This window comes from Ambystoma mexicanum, chromosome 1q, assembly GCF_040938575.1.
Source record: "Ambystoma mexicanum isolate Mex_15411 chromosome 1q, UKY_AmexF1_1, whole genome shotgun sequence".
NCBI lineage: Eukaryota > Metazoa > Chordata > Amphibia > Caudata > Ambystomatidae > Ambystoma > Ambystoma mexicanum.
Window position 1 is genome coordinate 234,440,937 of NC_090922.1, and position 25,427 is coordinate 234,466,363.

The 25,427-nt window shown below is 43.0% G+C and overlaps 1 protein-coding gene across 3 annotated transcripts in view; it reads right to left on the bottom strand.

Moving 5' to 3' along the window:
- Positions 1–25,427, bottom strand: part of LOC138526959 (T-cell-interacting, activating receptor on myeloid cells protein 1-like) — a 234,722-nt gene that overhangs the window by 203,978 nt on the left and 5,317 nt on the right. For all 3 annotated transcript variants that reach the window (XM_069637914.1, XM_069637904.1, XM_069637895.1), the window contains exon 2: positions 24,929–24,964. In XM_069637914.1, coding sequence (XP_069494015.1) covers positions 24,929–24,964 — 36 coding nt within the window. The remainder of the gene's footprint in view (positions 1–24,928; positions 24,965–25,427) is intronic.

The following is a 25,427-nucleotide window of genomic DNA, read 5'->3' on the forward strand; positions in this document are numbered from 1 at the left end:
ATGAACTAGGGGTTCTTTTTGTTGGGTGTGATTGTAAATTGTAAAATGGAAAATGCTTTCCTTATTCAGGAAAATTGTGATGGGCAGGAAAACACGCTATGGTGGATGTTGTGATCCTTAGTTGCGAATAAAAGGGATGCAACTCTTTGTTAGAGTACCTACCTGGGGTCTGCTGGAGGACATTCCCGGGCCTGGCAGCTATATTCACGGTTCCAGCTTGCCAAGAGGGTTGTTCTCCGACAAGCGATTGTGCTCTCTAATCAGAGGCATACGCGCACGCAGCGGAAAGCTGTCATCAGTTGCCTAGGCTTGTGTGTCAAGCCTCGTTCTGTCTCGGCATGGCTACGGCGCATGCGTGAGTCGGCCTGCGCTTCAAGCTTTGGTTTCGTGCCAAGTGCTTCATATAGCGTCCGAGTGCAGGAACAGATCGCGTCTTAACGCGGTTTGTTCCTGACATGTAATTAGTGCTTCCGTAATACATATGGATCCCGCTAAGGTTCGTGCAATACTGGAATGGAAACCTCCTAAAGATCTGCGATCTCTTCAATGTTTCCTTGGTATCATCAATTTTTACCGTCGCTTTATTCCATCCTTTTCCAAGTTAACCGCCCCCCCTTTCAAATTTGACCACCATCAAGAAACCCTTTGTTTGGGGATCGGAAGCTGCAGCCTATTTTGAACAACTAAAGAAAGCTTTCAGTACTTCTCCAATACTCCATCATCCCCAGGACGACAAACCATTCATTGTGGAAACCGACGCTTCTAATTTCGCAGTCGGGGCGGTTTTGCTGCAGTATGACCCAAGATTGGAGGTGGAATTCCCTGGGGCATAATATTCCAGAAAACGTACTGCTAGCGAATGGAACTATCCGGTTATTGAGAAAGAACTTCTAGCCATCAAGACAGCCTTTGAGGAGTGGCGACACCATCTTCTGGGGGTCCGGTTTCCTGCGAAGGTACGCACAGACCATCGTAACCTACAATTCCTGCGTTCTCTTCAGTGCAGAACCTCTCGACAGGCTCGGTGGGCCTTCTTCTTTTCACACTTTGACTTCAACATCACCGATGTTCCCAACTGTAGAAATGTGAAAGCAGATGCAGAGGACGACATTAAGCAAGAAGGGCGGGATCAGCCTGTGTTAGCCCCAAAGCATTTCCTCCTGGCTCTCGTACCCTATCTACAGAGAGTTGCACAAGAAACCTTATCTGATCCTACAAGGTCCGTATTAATGAAACACCCCCAAGTAAGAGAAAAGGATGGATTGCTCTTTTTTCGGAGTTAACTATACCTGCCCACGGAGGACCTCTGTAAGATCATATTACAGGGTTTTCATGACTCCAAGATAGGTGGTCACCGTGGCATTCGATCAACGCAAGAACTCATTGCCCGACAATTTTGGTGGCCGGGATGGGCTACTCAAGTCAAGCGTTATGTGGAGTGCTGCCCTGTCTGTGCTCAAGTCAATAATCCATGCAAGAGACCCTTCGGCTTGTTGCAATCTACAGAGAGACCACCATACCCTTGGCACACAATTGCCACAGACTTTGTAGTCGACCTTCCACCCCCCGAAGACCACACCTTTATAATGGTAGCGGTGGACTGCTTTACCAAGATGGCTCATTTCATTCCCTTTGAGAAAGTTCCTACAGCTGCCCAGATGGCACAGTCCTTTTTGCATAACATCTTTCGCTTGCATTGCTTATCGGAGAAGATAATATCAGATCGGGGTTCTCAGTTTGTTTCATCTTTCTGGAGTCAGCTTTGCAACATTTAGGTATCCATCGGGCTCTCAGTTCGGGTCACCAAGCTTCGTTCCGTCTCGGCACAGCCACGGTGCATGCGTGGGTCGTCCTGCGCTTCAAGCCTCGGTTTTCGAGCCGAGTGCTTCATATAGCATCCGAGTGCAGGAACAGATCGCGTATTAACACGGTTTGTTCCTGACTCGCCGCTGCGCTCTTACTTCGTGTTTTTGCTCCAGTTTATGCTCGTTTTCCTTTCTTCTCGTTGGACCTGTCCTTCCCCCTGGTCCTGTCCTATCCTCCTTGGTCCGGGTTCCGTTTGCCTTGAGGTTCTTCACTGGATCCCTGCCTTGCCTTGGATTTCCTCTGAGTACCAGTTTCTCCTTTGGGCTCCAGCTTCTACCTTGGGTCCCTGCTTCTCCCTTGGGTACCAGTCTCTCCTTTGGGATCCAGCCTCTCCCTTGGGTCCCTGCTTCTCCCTTGGGTACCAGTCTCCCCTTTGGGCACCAGTTGTTCCTTGGGTACCTGCTTCCCTGTGGGCCCCTGTCTCTTCCCTGGGGTCTCTTGTTTGCTGTCTGGCCTGTGACCCCCTGTCCTGGCTTGCCTAGCCGGGGACCCAGCTCCTGGTCTGCTGTACCTGCTTCTGCCTGTGCCATCTGGATACCAGCCCCTGGTCTGTCTTCTGTACCTGCTTCTACCTGCGCCATTTGGATACCAACTCCAGGGTGTCATCCCTGCAACTCTTACATGAACTGTGTTTACAACCTGCAAGTTCTTTACAGCGTTCCTACTACTGCCTTCCGAGTATGTACTAGGAGTCGTCTATCTCTTCAGTCAGCTTCCTTGGACATTTTGGGACCGTCTACCTTCCCTGTCAGTGCTTGCACTGTCTTGGTGTCAAGTAAATGCGCAGGGAAGTGTTTCCGTGGCATTAGGAGTTGCTCCCCATCCATACCTGTTTTATCAGGACTGGGTGGAGATTGCTTCCTTGCCTCCCCTTCTCTTCATTCGACTTCCTGATCAAACAGCCTGGATTCTCCAGTTCGAACATCTCCTGGAAATACAGGTACGCGGCGTTCACGTGACGCCCACCTTAACACTCTAAATAAATGGGTGGAAATGTGCCAAACTTTTCTGAATTCAATAGATGCAGCCCCAGAAATGTTAATATTGAATCCTAGTTATGTAAAAAGGAGGCTCTGGAGAGAAGACTGGATAGTTACAATTCGAGATTGTAAAGAGTACAAACTATTCTTGCATGTAATTGTCCTAGAAAAACCACTACAATCGACAGCAGATTATCTTATTACATTTCTGGTTACACGCTGGAGAACGCAATTTTGAAGGACTCAAAATATTGGGCGCGTGGAACAAAGTTGAAACATATCTTAGACTTTTTCATTTTTGTAAGGTACTAAATGTAATAGAAACGCTCTTCCATTTATTATTGGAATGTCATTCTCTATATACTTTATGATCTCAACATTTGGCGAGGCTTCCAAATGAGTTTAGAGTATTATCTCCGGAGGCTGGGTGGATCAAAATACTTGTAGGATCGTAGATTTCTTGGAAATTAGCAGCCGTTATAATTTTAAAGGTATTATTTCCACAATCATTGTTAAATTATTTGAATGTTTTTAAAGTATTTTAGAAATTAAGTATAAAATGAATTTTTGTTAGGATAAAATGTTAGTATGGAACAGGTGGGACAATTTTGCTTTTTTCTTCCAAAAATGTAAATAGAAACTAGATTAGGAATCTCTTTTTACAAGCGGAAGCAAACCTTTTAAGTAGATAATCCTTGATGTATATTGTGTGGTATTTCGCTATGCAATTCTATAAAAAAACAAAAAATGTCTATGGGTAATTTATGTGAATTTTAAATTCCTAATATTGTTTTTTTTAATTTTGTGAAAGATTTATATAATGATAGAGAAGTTCCAGAAACCCTGCCCAACAGCAATCAGGGTTGGCAGTGTCTCCCCTTTATGCTAATAAATAACAACAAGAGACATCTAGAGGATTTTACTGGGCCATGGGTCCATGGAACACTCAGGGCTTCTCTCACTGGTTTACTGATGGCGATAGCAACTTAAAACCCTTTGACATATTGTGCTTCAATCGAATCCTATATTAGATGGTTACAGTTCATATCTTAACCTGGCTTATTAGGGCCTTAGGGGAAGACCCTCATCGGGACTCCTTACCCTTGTGGGAAATGGGCTGGGGATAACTGCGAATGACATCTGGAACCCAAGCTACTTTGTACAGGTCCTTTTATTGAAATTTGACCACGATATCCCAAGGGAAACAAAAGTGGGTTTCATTTTCAAACTATATTGGAATTCTGTCACTATAACAACTAAGGCATTTACGATTTCCATGACAGACATAGTTGACAATCACTGTATAAAATGCAATGTTCCATTCATAGTTAAATGTGGGGACTTGAACATGCCATGTATTGATAACAAAAAAGGTTATATTATTAGGGTTTCTGGCAGTTCACACTAAAGGGGACATACTGGGCAAACCTACCTGGTCTAATGATGTGCAATGTAGAGTTCTGGGTTACTTTTTTGGATTGGGAAACATGATTAATAAGGTAACATCCTTGGAGGACATTGAAAAGAAAAAGTGTGATCATTCCCTCCTGAAATTGACCCGGGAATCTAGAACTCAATTGGTCCATAAATAATACAAATATTTATATGTCAGACTCATATTCCTATTTAGGTTTGCTTTTTTCGAGCGACTGTCTATGGTCTGTACATCAACAGCAGCTGAAAAACCTGCTACTTTCTGGCATGAGGGCTCCTTTTGAGATTTTATTACAATTATGGTAGCCTCCGTTTAGACAAATGCATCCAAGCAATGAAAGCAACGTTTTTTCATCTTTCCTGTATTGTAGCGAAATCTGGGGCAGCTCATTGTGTATTGCCCTGGATTGCAACTTGCACAATTATCTAAGGAAGTTACTTCGCATGGGTTAAGCACCCTGGCGTGTGTGCCGAATTTCGCTTCCTTGATTACTTTCGGAAAATACACTTAGGCCTGTCGAAAAATTGGAATATTAGCAATGTTCTGGGTGAATTGACAAAAACTGTCAGCTATGGAGAATACTCTTGCCATAAAAAGCGATGTGTACTATTTAAAAAGTGGGACATCGATTTTAAACAGTCATACAAGGGCCGGGAGTCCTTGTATGATTTGAAAAAGAAAGCAAGGAACCTTGGTTTTAATCCTGCATCAAATAGTATGTTAAATCTCGGCTCATTGAGATATTTGGCAATGGCAAGGTCTTCTCACGAGGATTTTGGAACACTGAGCAATATTGGGTCTCCCATTCATAGATGTATCTTTGCAATGGTAAGATTAAACGTTTTACCACTCAGGGGACATATGTCGTGGCACTTTAGATCCAAGCTCTGCACCTGTGGCAGTGGTGCAGTTGAGGAGTTACAGCACTTTTTTCTTAACTGTTAAAAATTAGTGGATCTAAGATGCCAATGGCTTAGAAGACATTTTGTTGGTAATAAAGTTAGAACTGTTTTGAAGGCAATGAATTTTGTTCTGTCTTGAGTCGACATATGTTTTGTTAATGATTTATGTGAGTACATTCTTGCCGCTTTTAAGCATCTGGAAAGGACATTTTTATTATATTCCTACATTGTAGATGGTTATAAATGTGTACAATTTTATAATTGAATAATCAATGTTTTCAATATGGTTTTAACCATGTAATCTGTATAAAATGTATTTCTTTTTGTAAATGGCAAAAGCCGGAATAAAGTATTCTTCTTCTTCTTCTAGACCTGATGAAAGAAGCAGAAATTGGTCAATAAATTTGAAAATTTCGCAAGGCAGGCACCGCTTGAGAATTAAACCTCATGATGAAGCTATATTATTATCTAGATACAATTAAAAATAGGACCGACAACAGTTAGACATAAACTATTGCTTGATTTCATCATAAGTGACAAAAAAGGAGCGAACACGTTTTTTATACCTAAACATAGCTGTGATGTTAGAATCACAGTGGAAATAAAACGGCTACGTGTAGTGAGCAGTCCAGCAATTAATCAAACAAAGAACGAGCATAGACCTGAATTGCTTAGAAAAAGGAAACAGAAATATCAAAATTGGTTATCTCTTTATAATGCTCAAATGTTCCAGAAGTATGCCGAGGCGATGATAAACGCTATAAAGAAAAAAGACTTGCGACAAATCAGATGATTTCGTCCCAGAACTAAAGGAAAAAAACAGGGTTCCAACACCAAAGTCCCGAAAATAAATTCACAATTCCACCTCTTCTTACAAGGCAGACCCGGAGATACCATATTGGTGTCTGTATTTCTGCAGAGCAAAAACCCATCCAAAATCACTGGGATGAGCAGGCTGTATCCAGAGGAAACTGTGACACACAATTTTAGTCCTTCTTTTATCTTCTTGAAAAGGACCAAGAACAAAAAGGAAGAGGGACTGAAGCTGGGGTTAGATGGTAGTAGTAGCAGTGGCAGACATAGATGGCTATTGGAACATAGCAGCAACAAGGGAGACCGCAGAGGAAGAAGTGGCGAGTTTGAAGCAGGGGGAGAGGAACAAATACAAACGAGGAACGCTGTGAGGGACGGAGGGAAGAGGAGAAGCTGGTATGAACAAACCAGTCAACGGAGCAACATGAGAGAATGGAGCTCCACGCCAGCTGTGGCATGGAAGCAGCAATACACTAACCTGTGTCAGAAACCTAGCGCATGCGAGATGGGACAACGGAGCCTCGGGGAAACCGCTTCCTTGAAACAACAGGGCAGAGAATTCGGCCCACGCTGCGCGGCGGCAAGTTACCAGCCCTGGCAAGCAGCAATAGAAGACCGAAGGCAGTTGAGGAAGGGACCGGTTTGCACCACCTTTAATGTGTGATGCCAACATAGGCACAGAGCAGCAAAGCATGTTACGGAAAAGAGAAAGGCACCAACGTTGGGACACAGACGGTGTGGAGACGACCCTGAGAAGCCCCGCATTACAGGTGAGCAGGTCTTCTTGGAAGGAACAGAGGACGACTCTAGGAGAGCAGTCCGGGAAACCTTGAGAAACGGAGCATGTAAGCAGACACGCTGCTTTTATTTCATAAAGCCTGCTTTAGTTTCCTAAAGTCGTTTTGGTGTGTGAAGGAAAACATTCAAATTAAAGCTGAAACACACGTGGGGACATACAATATCTTCACTCCTCCTCATTCCAGTACTAAGATTTCTTGAAAAGGGGGAAGGGGCACTCTACTTAGTGGGAGACTATTATTCTCACTCTTCCTCATTCCAGTGAGTGTTTAAAATACAATAATGTATGCATAACAAAACTGTGGACTAACCCAAGTAAGTGTGAAGAATCTATACAGATAATAGATTCAGGTTGGGTAAAAGACTTGGTTAACGACAATTACTTTTTACACTTGGCCAGAAAAGCCTACCAAGTGACCAACCTTGAAGGAAAGAGACCCATAGCAACTACAGACAAGAAGGAAAGACCAGGGAAGGGGAGTTTCCCATGGCATACTGGGCCGTAAAGCCCTGACGACGAGAAGGAAAGACCAGGGAAGGGGAGTGTCCCCCTGGCATAGAGAATTCTAAAAGCTCTGACGACAAGAGGGAAAGACCAAGGAAGGGGAGTGTTCCCCTGGCACATTAGGTTTCAACACCCTAAGAAGTGGATACGACCAGGAAAGGGGAGTGTCCCCCTGGCAAACAACATCTACTTTGAGAACAGTGAATATAGGAGCCATCACAAGGCTTCAGGAAAACAGCCAATTATTGTTTACTTTCCCAGACAATAGTTTTTGTGGTATATTAGGTGTGAGGGTCAGAGTAGGTTTTGGACACAGGACTGTGGTAATTTATTTTTGGACATCCTGACAAAGACTGGTCCACTACTTAGTTTCGTTGAGACAGGGAACACCCTCATAGAATTAGGGACAGTGAGGCATTTTTCCTTCCCCCTTTTGATTTAAATAAAGAAGCTTTGTGAAGCACATTATTGTATCCATCTCTTGTTACTCTCACATCTCACACAGATGATTAATAATCAGACTTCCCCTCAACTAGCCCTCCTTTCAAATGCGGTTACAGAGGAGGACTGGATTACATTTTATGAGAAATTATTTGGTCCTGTGGGTAGGTTCGAGCATTTGAATTAAACAAATCTAGAACAGAATGGGCCTTCCCACTAGAATTTACTGATCTGAAAATCTTAATAAAAAGGCAAATTCGTCGAGAGCGCTAGGCCCCGATGGTCTCACAAATAATATGATCGAAGAGGCCTTGGAAGCCTGGATCCCTTTTATTGCTAAACATTTAGAGCAGGTGATGCAGTTAGGAGATGTGCCTGAAACATGAAGGTCAACTGTAATAGTCCCCATATTCAAGAAGGGCAATAGGGCAGATCCTTCCAACTATCACCCTATTGCCCTCTTGGATGTTTTGGGTAAGCTATTTGCAGCTGTAATCCGGATGCACCAGCAGAAGTGGGTAAGCGACACCGAAAGGCGAGAACCTTGCCAAACGGGTTTCGTAAAGGGAGTGGGGACTGACCTGAACCTCTTTCTTTTGAAAATACTGAAAATGAAAGTTTTAAAAAGTGGTTCAAAAATATACTTGGCCTTTATCGATCTGAAAAAAGCCTTTGATAGTGTTGACAGGCAAATCCTATGGTCTAAGCTTGAGGCATGGGACTGCCCGATTGATGTATTGTTGGCAATTAATTCCTTATACACCCCGACGAAAGTACAAATGAGACTAAATTCTTATAGCCTTTTGACCAAAGAGATTGGTACCCATAGAAGACTCAAACAAGAATGCCTAGTCCTTTTTAATTTATTCTTATCAAACCTCCATGAAACCTTGGATCTTGATAGGGCATTCCCCCCAAAGATGGACGGCTAGGATTTAGCATGGATTCTTTACACGGACGATCATGTCCTGATTTATCAGGTACCCATAGGCTTGCAATGAAGGTTGCCTTGCTTGGATTGGATGAGGAGTAAGCAAAAACCTCCTTTCAGGTGGTAGTTAGGTTGAGATGAACTTACCCAAGTAATCACAATGACCTATTTGGGTTCTTGCATCAACTCTAGTCTAAATGATAGTCCTCATCTAATGGTGCTAAAAATAAAAATACATTGATTCACAAAAAATACAGAAAATGTTCTATCCTCCCTGTCATGACCTTCTACAAATCAAAAGTGATCCCAATTCGAACCTATGGTGTGCAGGCTTTTTTATTCACTCCTTGGAGAATTTGGGAATCACTACAGGGCACTTTTTGGAGAAGGATATTACAACTAACTAGTGGAGTACCTACTTCTGTAATTAGACACGAATTAGGCCTAATATCAATTTACGCAATAACGGTATGGAAGGCTCTCGCCTTATGTTGAAAGTGTATCATGCCTGGATCTGCTCTTCTTAACCATGTATTGATTAGTGAGATTACGAGGGGAAGTACTGATTTGGAACTTATGATGTATTATGGCTATTTTAGAACATCTGGGAACCAAGCGGGAAACATAAGAGAAAAATCCAGAAAAGGTGAAGAAAAGAATATGGCAGCAAGATTGGATATTAATGGTTGAGAGCAAAAATAAACATTGGTTATTCACTAATTTAAGAAATGAAACTAAGGTGTATAATTCTCTCGCAAAATATCTAAACAGATTTCCTAGTCCTCTGCTCTGATACCAATTCATGAGGTTACGAATTAACATATATCCTAGTAAGCAAATCTTGTTTATTTATAAATATAGGAATTAGACACGAGAAGGGTGCTTACGCTCAATACACCCCTGTAATTTGTAACAATCAGCTAATATCAAACAGATATCCCTGTGATCAGTCAGTTGGATCAACGGGTAAGTATTTATTCTTCACATTGTCGACAGCCGACACGTGTTTCGACCCCCTGGTCGTTCTCAGAGCAAACATAAAATATCCGCAATTCTGTCTCTTGAATTTAGATTTGGCTTCTCATGGTATCAATATATCATGATTGATTGATTGATATTTTATTTCTATCGCGCTCGTAAACAAGTGTTTCAGAGCTCGACAAGGCAAGGGAGGGGAACAGGGGAGAACAAAACAGCGATCTTACTAGGCCCAGTGACATTGAGAACGCGCAAGTGCATGGGAGAGGGGGGAGGGGAAAAGTGCATGGAAGGGGGGAGAGGTGAAAAGTGCGAAGCAGAGGAGAAACAGAAAAATAACAATAAATAAATAATAAAGGCAACAAACAGTGGTAATGCAGCCAGCAATTTGCAAGTGCTAGGTTTAAGGCAGCAGACGGGGTAGGTCTGATAAGTGCAGGAAGAAAAAGGGGGGGCTGTATGGGTACAGATACAGACCCCAGTGCAAGGGGTGGCCCGGAGGCAGTGCGGGAGGGTGACAGGATGAGCAGGTACCCTGGGCCCAAAAGACAGAGGGTGGCCAGGTGCACGGTGCCAAAGAGAACAGATCAGCAGGGGAGAGGGGGAGCGAAGGCAGAAGAAAAGAGGAAGGTCTTGAGGTGCTTCCGGAACCGGAAATGGTTCTCCTCAAGTTTTAGATTTGCAGGGAGGCTGTTCCAGAGGGAGGCCCCAGCTGAAGACAGAGATCTACCCCCAGCTCGTTTCTTAGAAAAACGACTGACCCCGAGTGAGTTGGAGGTAGAGGAGCGAAGAGCTCGAGGGGGGAGGTATTTGCGGAGGGATAGCTGAAGGTATTTTGGACCCAGGCCCCAGAAAGCCTTGTGGACGATGCAGAGGGTTTTGAATGTAATCCTTGCATCCACTGGGAGCCAGTGAAGAGATTTCAGAGCTGGAGAGATACGATCCCAGGTTCTTAGCCTCGCAGGTGGGTGTAGGAGGAGGGCCAAGGGAGGCCGGCCAGAGAGTGAGGGGAAAGGATAGTGAAGGTGTGCCGATGAGGAGGATCTCTGTCTTGCTGACATTCAGACAAAGATCATTGGCGGCACACCAATCTTGAATGGCAGTTAGGCAATCAGAGATGAGAGAGGGAGAGGAGGTGGCAGAGGGCAGACTGAAAATGAGTTGAGTGTCCTCAGCGTAGCACTGGAAATTTGAGCAGAAAATGTCAATGCATTGGGCGAGAGTTGCCAGGTATTGGTTGAAAAGCCAGGGCGAGAGGTTAGACCCCTGGGGAACACCACAGGTAAAGAGGCAGATAAATGAAAGGAAGGACCCAAGTTGGACCTGGGAGGGTCGATCTGAGAGGAAAGAGGTCTGCCAGGCCAGAGCCTGATCAGTGATACCCAAGTTTTCACGGAGACGGTTGAGCAGGATGGTATGGTTGACCGTGTCGAAGGCAGAAGAGAGATCGAGGACAGAGGGAATGTTAGAGTCAAGGTTGGTGAGCAGATCTTCACGGATGTTTAGGAGAGCAGTTTCCGTGCTTCTGGCAGCTCTGAAGCCAGACTGGTGGTCATGGAGACAGCCAACAGAATTGGAATGAAGGTTAAACTGAATCCCTATCTGTAAACTGAGAGATGGCCAACTTTTCCAGGAGTTTGCCAAGAAAGGGAATAATGGAAATTGGGCGATAGTTAGCTGGACAAGAAGGATCAGATGTGGGTTTCTTGAGAAGAGGATGCACAAAGGAGTGCTTCAGAGGGGAGGGGAAGGATCCAGAGGCAAAGGAGTGGTTGCAAAAATCAGCAAGGGCTGGAGCGAGGGTGTCAATGTGGTCCTTGATGGTTTTAGAGGAACAGGGATGAACCTGTTTTGAAGAGGATTTCATAGATCGGACTTGTCTAGCAACCTTGTCAGGGGTGAAAAAAGGAAAGGACGAGAAGGATGGTGGGATGGTGGCTAAAGGAGGGTCAGCAAGCACAGATGGAGAGGGAAGAGGAGGAGTGTGGGTGGAGAGGGTGGACAGGATGTCCTGGGTTTTTTAAATGAAGTGAGAGGCAAGGGCATTGCAAAGAGCCTGGGAGGCAACAGGAGGGGTAGAGACTGCAGCAGGGTTGGCCAGCTCCTTGCAGATTTTAAAGAGTTTGGCCGAGTTGTTAGATGCCGCAGAGACACGAGCTTGAATGTGGACTCTCTTCTTGGTGAGGACAGAGAGTCGGTATTGCCTTTGTAGCAGGCGACAGGCCAGTTTGTCAGAGGATGAACAGGAAGTCCTCCATTTCCTCTCAGCTGCCCTACACTTACGTTTAAGTGTAGCTTGGTCAGAGTAATACCAGGAATTGCACTTGGCTTTGGACTTCAAACGGATCCTCATAACAGGGGCAAGAACATCAAGCGTATCAGAAATTGAAGAGTAGAGCAGAGACAGGGCTGTATCAGGATGAGAGACAGCCAAAGGTGGAGGGGGGAGAGAAAGTGGCGGCAAAAGCCTCAACTGACATACGCTTCATGGGCCGGATGTCCGAGAAGGTAGGTGGCAGTGTTGGGGTAGGCTTGGCTTGGGGGGAAGAGAGGGAGAGATGAGATGAGAGGAGGGAGTGATTGCTCCAGAAAATAGGAGTGGTCAGAGGGATGGAGAGGGGGAGGTCAGAGGAGATCAAGACATTGAGTGTGTGCCCTGCAGAGTGAGTCGGGCCAGAGGGGAGGATGGACAGGGAGAGGGAGTCGCAGAGGTCACGGAAGAGTACAGAGGAGGAGCAAGGAGAGTCTAAATGTATATTTAGGTCACCGAGGAGGAGGAGTTGAGTGGTAGAGGCCAGGAGGGAGGAGGAGAGGTCTGCCCACTCAGAAAGAAATGAGGTGATTTGACCAGGAGGCCGGTAGATGGTAACCACAGTAAGAGAATGGGTAGGCGAGAGAGAAAGCCTACAGACAAGGCATTCAAAAGAGAAGTAGGTCTGAGTGGGAATGATAGAGGCAGGAATCCACTCAGGAAAGATCAGGGCTACCCCCCAACCGGACCAGGAGGATCTGGGTGCTGAGAGGATCTTGTAGCCATCAGGGAGGAGAGTGTCAAAGCTCGTAACAGAGCTGGCCGTGAACCATGTCTCAGTAAGACCAAGGACATCAAGGTCTAGTTCTTCAAGGAGGTGGCAGATGTCAGAGGAGTGTTTGACGGCAGAGCGAGAGTTGAGAGTGGCAATATGAAGAAGGTTGCCAGCCTTGAAGACCTTCCGGGGAGGGGTACAGATCAGAGGTACGCCCTGCGGAGGAGAAAGAGCCTTAGGAGGGGCAGAGGAGGAGGAGGAGGAGAGAGAGGGCAGGGTAGTCAAGGGGGGAGAGGAGGGGACAGCAGGAGATGAGAGGAAATTGATGAGGCGAGGGAAGTGCCTATCAAAGAGGAGGAGATTGGCCTGAGGGCCTTGGACCATGACAGGGCCATTTAGGTAGACATTAATGATGACTATAGAGGAGTCGAAGGAAGCCATGAGAACTTCCCAGCGAATGCCACCATTAATGGGAGAGGAGGAGATAGGGCAGAGCACAGAGACCATATGAGGAGTCCATAGATCTGGCGAAGGAACGACAAAGAGGATGTTCATAAGGGTCTGTCTGGCGGAAGCATTGGAGTAGGTGTCGGTGATAGGAAGACCAGGATTAGAGGCCAAGATATCCTTTTTGAACTTCTTCCTACCAGACTTAGTGAGAAGGGAAGGATAGTCAATGGAGAAGCAGTTGGAGAAGATAGGAGAAACAGAAAGCGCCATTGGGGTGGAAGTAAGGAGAGGATGGAGATACTGGGGGGGCTAAGGCAGGTAGGTGTGAGACAAAAGAGAGTGGTGAAGTCACTGGGCTGGCAAGTTACAGAGAAGAAACAGTATACAAGCAAAATACAGAGAATATCGCACTGGGCAGCAAGATATGACTTTTAAGAGCAAAGCAAAAACAGCAAGATTTGACTTTTAAGAGCAAAGCAAAAACAGCAACATTTGACTCTTTAGCACAAAGCAAAAACAGCAAGCTTTGACTTTTTAGCACAAAGCAAAAACAGCAAGATTTGACTTTTTAGCACAAAGCAGAAACAGCAAGAGTTGACTTTTAAGAGCAAAGCAAAAACAGCAAGATTTGACTTTTAAGAGCAAAGCAAAAACAGCAAGATTTGACTTTTTCAATCTTGGAATCGGATGTTGGCAAAGGGTTTAGGAAGCACTGCGCAGCAAGATGACAACATGGGAGCAACAAGCAGAAAGAACAGTGATAGTCAAAGGCAGTAGAAGTGAGTCCATAAGGAGGGAACTAACCCATAGTTCTGGAGGTGGCAAAGTCAAGACAGTCCAGATTTCTTAGAGGAGAGAGGTGGCCGCATCATTGTGGTTAAGATGCAGGGAGGACCACAATAAGCGTTCTGGAAGCGGACAGGGAGCAGACAGGGGCCTTGGAAGTGGGCCTTTGCTGAGAGGGCCAACTGAAGCCTGCCGGTCCCTGATTGGATGGAAGAAAACACTCAGCAACCAATGGGAGTGCAGCACAGGGAGAGGTGATTCAGCACAGCCTGTCTACACAACAAAGAAAACCACGGTGGCCATCTTGGAAGGGCCAAAAACAGTCAAATAAGCAGCAATAGGAGGAAAAAAACGAGTGCTTTCAAAATAGCAACGCAGTTCCAGGAATCTCATAATAAACATTGATTTCAAAGGATGTTGTCAATTTCTAAATGGCTGTGTAATCATAAAATCCAGGGTCTGTTGCCCATAAATGTCATGGATGGGTTATGATATACTTCCCAAATTCAGCTTTCAAATAGCAAGACTTTAACCCCTCATTCAGAAAAAGTAACGGCTGCTCCTTGCGTTGATGCTTCCCAACGCGGGTAAAAATAGGCGACAGAGGATGCTAGATGTAGATCTTGTGTTGCTGAGAGGGTGACGTAAACTTTAAAACATATCACGTTATTTTGAACATGCTTGACCGTGTTAAGAACTAGATACATTGGGAAGTTTCTTGAACCCAGAGAATTTTATGATGCAGAGAAATGGTAGCCCTTATTTTTAGGGGGAGAAAACTTTTCTATTACGTTTGGCTTGATACAAATTTTAAATGAAGTATTTGGCCAGACTAATAAGATGAATTGATGGTTTTTGGGTTATCACAAAGAAATAAACATTTTAGTGTTTTAGGATCGAATTGTTGTATACTGGAAAGATAGACGTTTAGTATTTCATCATAATCGAGGAATGTATAGGTTCTTAATCTTTTTTTGATACATAGTGGGAAAATATATGTAGATGATAATGATATTATGGATTTTATGTGTGGTCCATTTACGTTGTCCTTAAAGTTCATAAAAATACACCAAGTCATCTTTTGGTAGCAGACATACATGGTGTATTGCAGGTACTGCAACCATACATTCGGCCTCATTATAAGTCGCCTGGTATTACAGTGTTGGTATAAATTTATACCACCACTCTACCAGAAAGGCCGACTGCAGGTTTGCTGGTGGCACACATGTGTTACCGTAACACTTAGGGTATGACTAATGACCGATTGGTCTACCTTGCATTCCTACTGTTAAAATGCAACCTTGTAACACTCTGTAACGGTCTCTGGAGAAAACATAGAAATAACGTAGTGTGTAAGTATCACCAGCTTGTTATTACTGTACATTCACGCGCACATACAGACTATCCCTGCTGGAAGAACACCCTGTCCCTATCCCTAACAAGCTCACCTTCGAGGTCGGGTGTTGCACCGCCTATCTAAGAGGGCTAGAGTGAAGAGACTTACAGCCGTGATTCAATATGCATCACAAGCTGTTAGAACAATGAGATCCCACTTACTACACTACGTGTGGGCTGTACTCTGTCATATGATGATTGTGAAATAATGATTTCAATATATTTTTTCATAAATATTTTGCACTAATATCGCTCCCATAATATCTAGATGGACGCCGTAAAATGAATAAACACACACTTGGTGCTCAAAGCTAAGTTATGATATTTGATATCAGATGTAACAGTAATAACAAGTGGGTGATACTTACACACTACATTATTTCTATGTTTTCTCCTGAGACTGTTACAGAGTGTTACAAAAAAACACCTGCGTTACCTCCAGCAAAAAGACACCTTACCGGCAAAAAACACTGTCATTACTAGTACTGGTATTGCTGGTGCCGGTAATGGCGGCAAACCCCCCATGGAGTCCTACGAGACTCCATGAATGGGATTACACCATCACTCGTAATCCGCCGGACCGAGTGCCGGAAACGGTAATAGCATTTACCGGTATCCTGGGGGTTAACCACCAGGATACCTGCATGGTCGTGATGAGGCCCATTTACTTTTTCTATCACAACTAATTCAAAATGCTACGATTTACATAAAAGAAATGGCCAATTTGTTGCAAACACTGACCATGATTTCCATTACACTAAACTATGTATTATTTACAGCTGAGGTTAACACTCTGTATACTTCCATTCCACAAAAATAAAGTCTAGAAGCAGTAAAATGGTGATTACGGGAAACACAATCAGTTGGATCTGAAAAATAATTTATCCTGATCTAGTTGGAAGCAATTTATTCTTCTGAATAATTATTTTTTATCATTAAACGTAGTTTTATATTCAAATATCTGGAACATCATTGGATGCTTTCATGACACCATTTTATGCAAATTGTTTTATTTACAAATTCGAACAAGAAAACATATTGGCTCCTCCATATTGGTCCATCCAAACAACCAAATGATTTTTGTGAGTTGAAAATATTTTAGGTGTTTGGGAAGGTTGCAATTGAAGAGTCAGAAGAATTATTCTGATTCTTGCACACTTTAGGTGAACACATTACATTTTCCATGGTTTGTGCAATTCTCGTATTTTGACAAACAGATCTTTCATCAAAATGTGTGTTGCCAACCTATTTAGGAAGGGCTGTGGCAAGAATAATTTACTACATAGAATGATTTTTTTTTAAAAAGGTAGCAGGCGCTCCTCTCCAGAAAGAACAAGGCATGATAACCTGTTCTGAGATGAGAGTTTGCAGCACACGCTTTTTGCTCACTGTACCTTTCACAGATGGGAAATATCCATTTCGATATCAGTCTTTGTCCCGCCCACATGGGAAGTCCAGCACCGAAATGCTATGGCAATTCCTCTCTGAACAAGAGTACCAACAGCAACCCCATACACGTGTTTCAGCCTTGTTGGGCCTCATCAGTGAGGTGAAGCTGCACCTCTCTGAGCACAGTGAGCAGGGAGTCCACGTCTGGTTGCCCCCAGGTAACTTAGGGTGACCAACCCCAGGTTCCTTGCAAATATTTCAAAAAAAAGGTAGCAGGCGCTCCTCTCCAGAAAGAACAAGGCATGATAACCTGTTCTGAGATGAGAGTTTGCAGCACACGCTTCTTGCTCACTATACCTTTCACAGATGGGAAATACCCATTTGCATATCAGTATTTGTCCCACCCACATGGGCAGTCCAGCACCGAAATGCTATGGCAATTCCTCTCTGAACAAGAGTACCAACAGCAACCCCATACACGTGTTTCAGCCTTGTTGGGCCTCATCAGTGAGGTGAAGCTGCACCTCTCTGAGCACAGTGAGCAGGGAGTCCACGTCTGGTTGCCCCCAGGCAGAATGATTTTTATCCAGATGGAACTGTAAAAGGTCTTCTATATTATTATTAATATTATTATTATTATTATTATTATTATTATATTTATTCAGCACAGACCTAGCTTCGAGAAGCAACAGAGCATTTTACAGAGGCATACACCAGTACAGATACTTAAGAGAGCGCTTTACAGAGTTGTACAACATCACAGATGCATAACGGAGCACTTTTCAGTAGTAACAACAGAACAGATATACAACGGGTGGTAGGATACAGAGGGGGACAGAGGAGGGGTATAGCTGTACTGGGTGGCAGGGAGGAGAGGGGTGGGCAGCGTCTATCAAGTCAGGTGGCATGAGGGGTGACATGATGGCCTAGGTGTTGAGGAGGAGAGACTCCTTGAAGAGGTGAGTTCTTTTCTGAATTGTAAGTGGGTGGGGACGAGTCTGATGCCAATGGGAAGGAGGTTTTATAGGCTTGGGACGTAGGCAGAGAAGGCTTGTTTTCTTGTCCTTTCCTTTTTGCAGCGGCGGATTTCAAGTCTGTACATGTCCTGGCTTCTGGTGCTGCTCTGTCCACCGTAGATGCAGAACTTCTCTGCGAGGTAGCTGTGTGACTTGAGGGCAACTGTCTTATAGATGATGCAGCAGGATTTAAAGGTGATCTGTGCGTGTAGTGGGAGTCAGTGAAGGTTGATGAGGGCCAGGTGTTGTGGTTGTATCTGCGTAGACCCTTGAGGAGGCATGTGGCCATGTGTAGGACACTTCTCAGAGGCACACGTAAGGATGACGGGAGGTCTTTGAGGAGTGCATTGCCCCCATGCAGGTGGGATAGGACCAGTGCTTGAACTGTGGATTTAAAGCTATCCGGAGGGAGGCAGGGCTTCACTTTTCGCAGGCGGAGGGAGATAATACCAAGCTGTCTGAGTTTTCTCCCATTCAACTGTCAGGGGTTAAACATGTCATTAGCCATCATTCAGAAAGTCAATCAATGAGAATAAAATGCAAAACATATTTTTCCAATGAGGATATTCAACTATAGAGATCATGTTAGCTACATCCAAAGTACGTGCGAGAACTAGAACCTAATTACCTGTGCACCACAAAATGCAGACACCACCAAATGTAATGAATGGGTTTTAATATTCTGTTCAGAGTTTACATGTTTAACACATCTTTTGTAACAAATGGTTCAGATGTGCGCATGACACAAAACTATGCTCTTTACTTGCTATTCGACTGACCACAGCATACAGTTGCAGCAACAATTTTCAAGATGTACTAACTTAATCCAAACAACACCACACAAACTCACAAAGCATGTTAAGTACAGCAATTGTAGTACTTGTAATTACATAGTCACGGGTAGCAATTTATATTTCATCGTCAAACTGGAGAGAAAATTATTCTAAAAACATTGGCACCTTGATACATCTACCATTATTTACCTATACAGAATCTGCTATGTAGGAAAAACTGGCAAAATGGCAAAAGTGAATACACACTGCTTTCACATCAGAAAGAGAAATTTGAAGTCGATTATGGCCAGACTTTAATGAAAGAGGACTTCAAATTAATCAAATGAGATTACAAATACTGGAAGTCATACAACTACCATCTCAGAAAGGTAATTTAAAACAAATGATGAATTAGAGAAAGGCCTTCTGGATAGACAGGCTAGATGCCATCATTCCATGGGGCATGAGTGCAATCTTCATTGTTTTCTATGATTTTGATCTAGCATTCTTTGTTTACTCTGAACACACTGACTATGCATAGTTTTCAGAGTTTGGAAATCATTTAATTGAGGTTTCTAGTAATTGTACTTGATTACATTAACAATATTACATTATGAGTTCACATTTATATCAGTTGTTGTCAATACTTGGTGATCCTAACATGCTTATTATTAAGATGTAACCTCATTTAGAATAATGTACTCATTCAGAGATATTAAGTTTAAACATTGGAACAAGAATTTATTTCTAAGAATTGTTATTTAAGAAATGTTATTTAATAAATATTGTGATATAAATTGCTGCTTGACTTGATTCTATTTATAACACAAATATTTGAACTTCATGTATTGTATTTTATTTTTGGAGTAATTAAAGCAATGCAAGTCTGACACATTCAGATACTGAACTGATGTGTTAATAGTGGCATCATCCGTATTATTATCAACAACATTTATTTTTCAGGATAGGCGCGAACACCAATCCGATTTGATTGCATAGAACAGGTTCCAATAAACAGACGGTCAACAAAAGAATTGAGGCAACTTTAAAATGTTTTACAGCACTTTATGTTTGCAAATTTTTCACAGGCACACCATCAGCACGAGAAGATTGTTCCAATCAGATGCATTAGTTATAACAAAGTCACTTGGTGCCTAGTGACTTCTGACGAGCACCCCATCTTTAACCAAACAGCTCGTCTAGGATTAATATTAAGAAGCAATGCCAGCAATTTAATCTATATCAACAAGGACTGGCCGGAGGCAAAATCTTGCCTCCTGACAGTACCTAAAGGAACAATTTCCTTACAAAGCATTTCAATTTCTTGGGCTCATAAGAGTTATAGAAATCTAAATGGGGAACACATATTGGCAGAGAATACCTGGGAAAAACGATGTGCAGCTGTATGGTTAAAGGACAAAGAAGCGCGATTGGAGATTCTGGCTTGCAGTTCCTGTATGCATGTCCCTGGAGCTGATACCAATACTGATGCAGAGCTTTGGTTCTTTCGCCTTTCCCCATTACAGTTTTAGGCGAGACTGGAATCATTTTAAAAAATGTCACTGAATAGGCTGCAAAGATGGTCAGACAAAAATAATGTTATTGGTGCAACAGAGGGGATTCTATGTGAGGCTCAAGGTTGCTGGAGCAATGTCTTAGTTCATGCTTCATTGTTGTTTAGGGCCCTCGTCACGATCTTTGGTGTTTTTCAAAACCTATTGCCACATTCAGTATTTACAGTTACTGCATGCTATAATCTGAGTGTCTCTTCATGATAAGAGCTTTACCATTGCATGATTGATAATGGTAAATTGGCAACTGTGATTAATCCAAAATATGCTTCTTGCATTCGGAAATGACCATTACCACATATGCTAATACCCCACTGCACCACTCGCACTTCCAATATCAACAGCATTGCCAGTTGCTGGTGCTGCACATTTACCATTGCCACAACTACAATCAACCCTGCACCTTCATCTCAGGACCCGTTCGCTCCCTACTGTACAAAGCACTGTTGGTAGCCAAAGGACGGGCCCAACTGGGAAGCCACCTTTTCAGGATTGTACATATGGACATCCTCTAGTATATGCAGGCACCTGAATCGTGTTGTAAATTGGCCAAATGTCTTCTCAATAGTTTAATTATCCTGAGAAGTGCCCCATTGTAACAATGTTTGTGTTAGCTAGGGGGGTCTTGAAAAGGTATTGTCTGCAAAGGCAACAATGGACGCCCTGAGTCACCTACCAAATGAAGGGATGTGATGATGGGAGGGGGGACACAGACTACTTCTGGCACCTGACGGGTATCCATTCATTATACTGACAGAAAAGAACATAATTGGGGAAACAATATCAGCGTGTGGCTGCGTGGTTGAGTCTGTTCCTATTCTTGCATCAAGAATGAAAGTTTGCAAAATAACTATCAGACACATCCACTGTGCCAAGTGTGTCGCCATGCACCTTGGCATGATGCCTTTTGGGCAGGAGCATGGCACTGTGTTTAGGTCTATGGAGCTGCAACAATTTCATTTTACCCCGAGAGGAAGGACCTTGGTTTTATTACTTGAGAAACTCAAGGATTGCATGAACTTGAAAAACAATGAATCAATGTTAACAAAGCCAAACTAAAGATTGAAGGGAAACATTAATCCCTCGAGGCAAAATGTGCAAGTGAGGGACAGGACTTGAGGCATGTTGCTTCTTTTGACTAACTTGGAGTCAGCTTTGCAGATAATTTGGGGAGAACATCACATGTGGAGGAAATGCATTCCCTATTCTGCACAATAAAACAGACTTAACGAAATTCCACGCTTAATTTGAGGATCATTCATTCCAGCTGGCTTTGAAAGGGCTACAACTTAAGTTATTGCTTCATGTCAGGTGGGTGGTGCTTCACCAATTATAACAAACACTTCCGGTGGAAAACACCTATTTATAAATCCTATTATCTATGAGCAAAAAGACCACCACTGTGCTGGTTCGATTGAGCTCTGAGTATGTATGATCAATAGATACTATCACAAAGCGAAAATCATTGCAATTCTTGGTCCGAATATGGTCAAATGAAAGAGCCCCGAGTACAGGGCACCCTGTCATCACTTCGGAAGTGCTAGTGGTGACTTAATTCTTGTGAATAAAAGACGCACAAACTCTTTCTCCACAAAAATGAAAGAATACTATAATCAAGATGGCCACCAGGGACATAAGAAAGCAAGCTCACCAATGAGTCCCTTTTCCATGTTCCTGGAGGCCTGTGGGAGACAGAGAGGCAGAGGTGAAAAGGTGGAAGGTAAGCGATGTTTCCTCTTGGATAGATTAGCATTGCAGGAGTGTGGGAGCTGGTTGTATACTAATTGACCTTTTCACAATGGACCTCGGGAGAATTGACCTTGGGAGAATTGACTTCATTTAGAAGGTCCATTACGATATATATGCGGGGGGAAACCCCCCGCAACCCCACACCCAACCCAAAACCCCCTGCAACCCCCACCCAATCCCTTATATTATTTATAATCCAAAACTAACCCAATACATATATAAAATTACTAAAATAATATAAAGGTCAATTGTGCAGAAGGTCAATTAGGCCATTACAATTAGGTCAATTGTGCAAAAGATCAATTGTAAAAGGTCAATTTGGGTAATACCTGGGAGCTCACTCAGAAGGCAGGGCATTATTGCTGTATTTAAGATATGATTTGAGTGAGTGCATTGGCTGCTAACCGCATACTGGGTGCTAATAGACATTTCATGATATTGCTGTGCACCAATACACTTGATTTGGCGTAAACCCCTGCTCTAATTGAGCAGAACGAGGATGGTTAGGCCTGACTTGCTTTTTGTGAGGAAACTACTCCTTCGGTGATAGCGCATGCTGTGATCCACTGCATCTGGCAGCCTTGGCGGAAGAGGATTCACCCCGAGCATGATTACTTCATCAGCACAACTTTATAAAGTAGTATGCCATTTTAATGGAACATGATAAAATGCTGGACTCTGTATTTGACCTGTTAACTGTTTCCTTATTAATTGCAATGTGTCCAAGGATATTTTGTATCTGAAATAAACATTTTAGAGGTATGGAATAACCACTGGCAGATTTAAAGGGCAGTGGAAACTTCTTCTGGAAAATAAATGAGACAATAAATGAGTGGTCACTAATAGATAGTGGGGACGTGGTCTGAAGTCAAAGGTGAAATGTGAATTCGTTTCTGTGACATAAATAATGACAAATACTCAAGAATACATGCTTCGTCCTTCATGCCTGCTCTGAACAAGATAACAATTGATGGATAGGTCCAGTACTGTTATACAGCTGTAGGAATATCTAGACCTCTGTATTTTCCTTGCAAATAGTGGTGACAGCCTATAGTGCTGCAGAGAATTTGGCCTGTCGAATCCATGAGAATAGCATTATTTGGTGAACTTTAGCAGAGAATGGGGTCCAATACGCCTAGTGGCTCACCGTTATCAGAGGTTTACATGGGAAATTGGGGCTATGACACATGAGGGCTACATACTGCAGGGCATGCCTATATTAGGCACACCTCATCAGTGTGTTCTCTGCTTAACTTAATTATTGCTGAATTCCATTGTAACTGGAGACATTGTTATGACATCAGATGAGGATGCTTTATCTTTCAAGAAAGTGTAAATTGTAAAAGAACATAACTGCTTCCATATACCATAAACTATGAATTTATAGATGCAAACAACAGAAACACGTAAATACTGTGTAGTAAAGTTAGGGCTTAGGCCCATTTGGTTTAATCTGTGATATAAATAATCAAAGATATAACACTGAAAGGAATAATGACATATGTATATCCCACGTTCTAAAATTGGTTAGAGTCCTGAGGAAGGCACAGTCAGAAGTGAAGAGGAGTTTTAATGAAACATTTTGAGATGTTTGTCAAAAGGTATTAAACACTGCTAAAATAACCTTAAATGTATTCATAACAGAATAAAACATTTGATAAGTAAGAAGGGGGGTAGTAATGGATGTGTCATAGAGTCATGTTGGGCAGACTACTCACCACATGTCTAAAAATGTCTGCATGTGAATGAAGGCTGGCAGGGATTTGTATGGTTCAGGCTAATTCATGGCGGATGCAACATCGAATTTACAATTCATAGTAGAAAAACGAATTAGTATCATGTATGTGTATTTGTAAAATATTTGGTGTGTGAATACTTAGGAGGAGTCAGATTTTCCGAATGAGGCGAGAACTCTGAGTGGTAATCCTTTTATAGGAAAAGTGACTCTGTTCAATATTGAAGATTAAGTCAAATGCATCCCTTTGGCAAAGCTATTATTCTATATATGGAGTCGGGGGTGAACAGAATCAGCCAAACGCTTGCCTTCAAAGCATTAGCCCCTTGGATTATTCTATAGAAAAATGAGCAAAGCTTTTTAACCAATAAATCGTAATTACGCATGTTTTGTACCATAAATAAGATCTCCTGGCAAGGCTATTTGAAAACAATGCTTCTTTATGTTGCTTTTTGGGCCTTAGCTTGGTTTCAAAGTTCTATCGCAAAAGATGCACAAAGAAACTATGAAGTCACTTTTCTCTGCTTGCGTTGACTAGCTTGACAGGTTGAACGCATTGAACAAGTCGCGGTGTGAGACTGCCAGTGGTTTAGATCAACTGCTGGCCCACCGCTGTATCCAGAAGGGATGAGCAAACTAAGGAATTCTAGATGGGAAGAACTGTGGGTTTCGCCCTCTCAAACATGGTGGACACCCCCACAACTCCCGCTCCCCTTAAATGGTATAATGGGGTACACCTTTACCGGGTCAAACCACAGCAATCTGCAGCGATTTTTTGTAAAGGTGACATTTTTGCTGCAATTTTGTTACTGCATACCGCAAGTGCGAACCACAAGAGTGGAGGGTATGCAGATGCAAGTGCTGTGGATAGACAGGAGCTAGACAGAATTGGTGTGGAAGGTCAGGGCCTTGAGGATGCATAAGGCCCAGGAAACCAATTCACTAACTGTAGGATTAGCAGAGGAGGGGCGGGGGCATAGGAAAGAGGAAGATCTTGATGAGCTTCTGGAATTTGAGAAGATCCTGCTCAAGGCGCAGGGGCGGGGGGAGACTTTTCCAAGGTAAGGAGCCAGTTGAAGAGAGTGAACGGCCTCCTGCCTTCTGTTTAGGAAAACGCTTTACACACAAGGAGTTGGTGCCAGAGGAGCGTAGTGATTATGTATGACTAATATGACTGATTAAGTTTGACAATACAGCAAAGCTATTTTCACCCCACCAGCCAACAGTGTTGCACTCATGAGTGGCACAGCTTTATAGTGCAAATGAAGGAGTCAACTTTGAAAGAATTCAAAGACTTGGTAAGAAAATCAAAACTATCCTTGAGACTACCACTGCTGCTGAATTTCAAGTCTAAGCAATGAACGTGTTATATCAGAAAAGACCACTTACCGTGGACAGCACCGGACAACTGGCAGAGGAAGCAAACTGTAGGGACCAAATGATGCCCATTAATTGATTTATTTAATGTTATGTATAGTGCATGCAGCAAAGCATTGTACAGAATTACACAAGTATGGTAACAAATATACATGAGGAAAAATGGGCAATCAGCATCATGCTGCATCCTTAACAAAGAGGAGTAGATAGAGGATGAGCATTCAAAGAAGCAAGAGCAGAAGAACCCCAAGCAAAAATCAAAGGCATCTCCTGAGCTTTGACTAAGCAAGCAACCTGTTCCAAAAATGCTGTACTTCAGTTAAGCGTCTGCTAAACCCTCCCAGGCATGAATGGGGTCCAAACGTGTAAATTAGCTGAATACATAGTAAGTGAACATTTTCTTAAAGTGGTTTCCTCATTTCTTAGGGAATACAATAACTGCTTGGGGACGAGAGATGATTAGCACTGCTTGAAACTGCTTTTTAAACAATCCAACTGCTTGATAAATGTG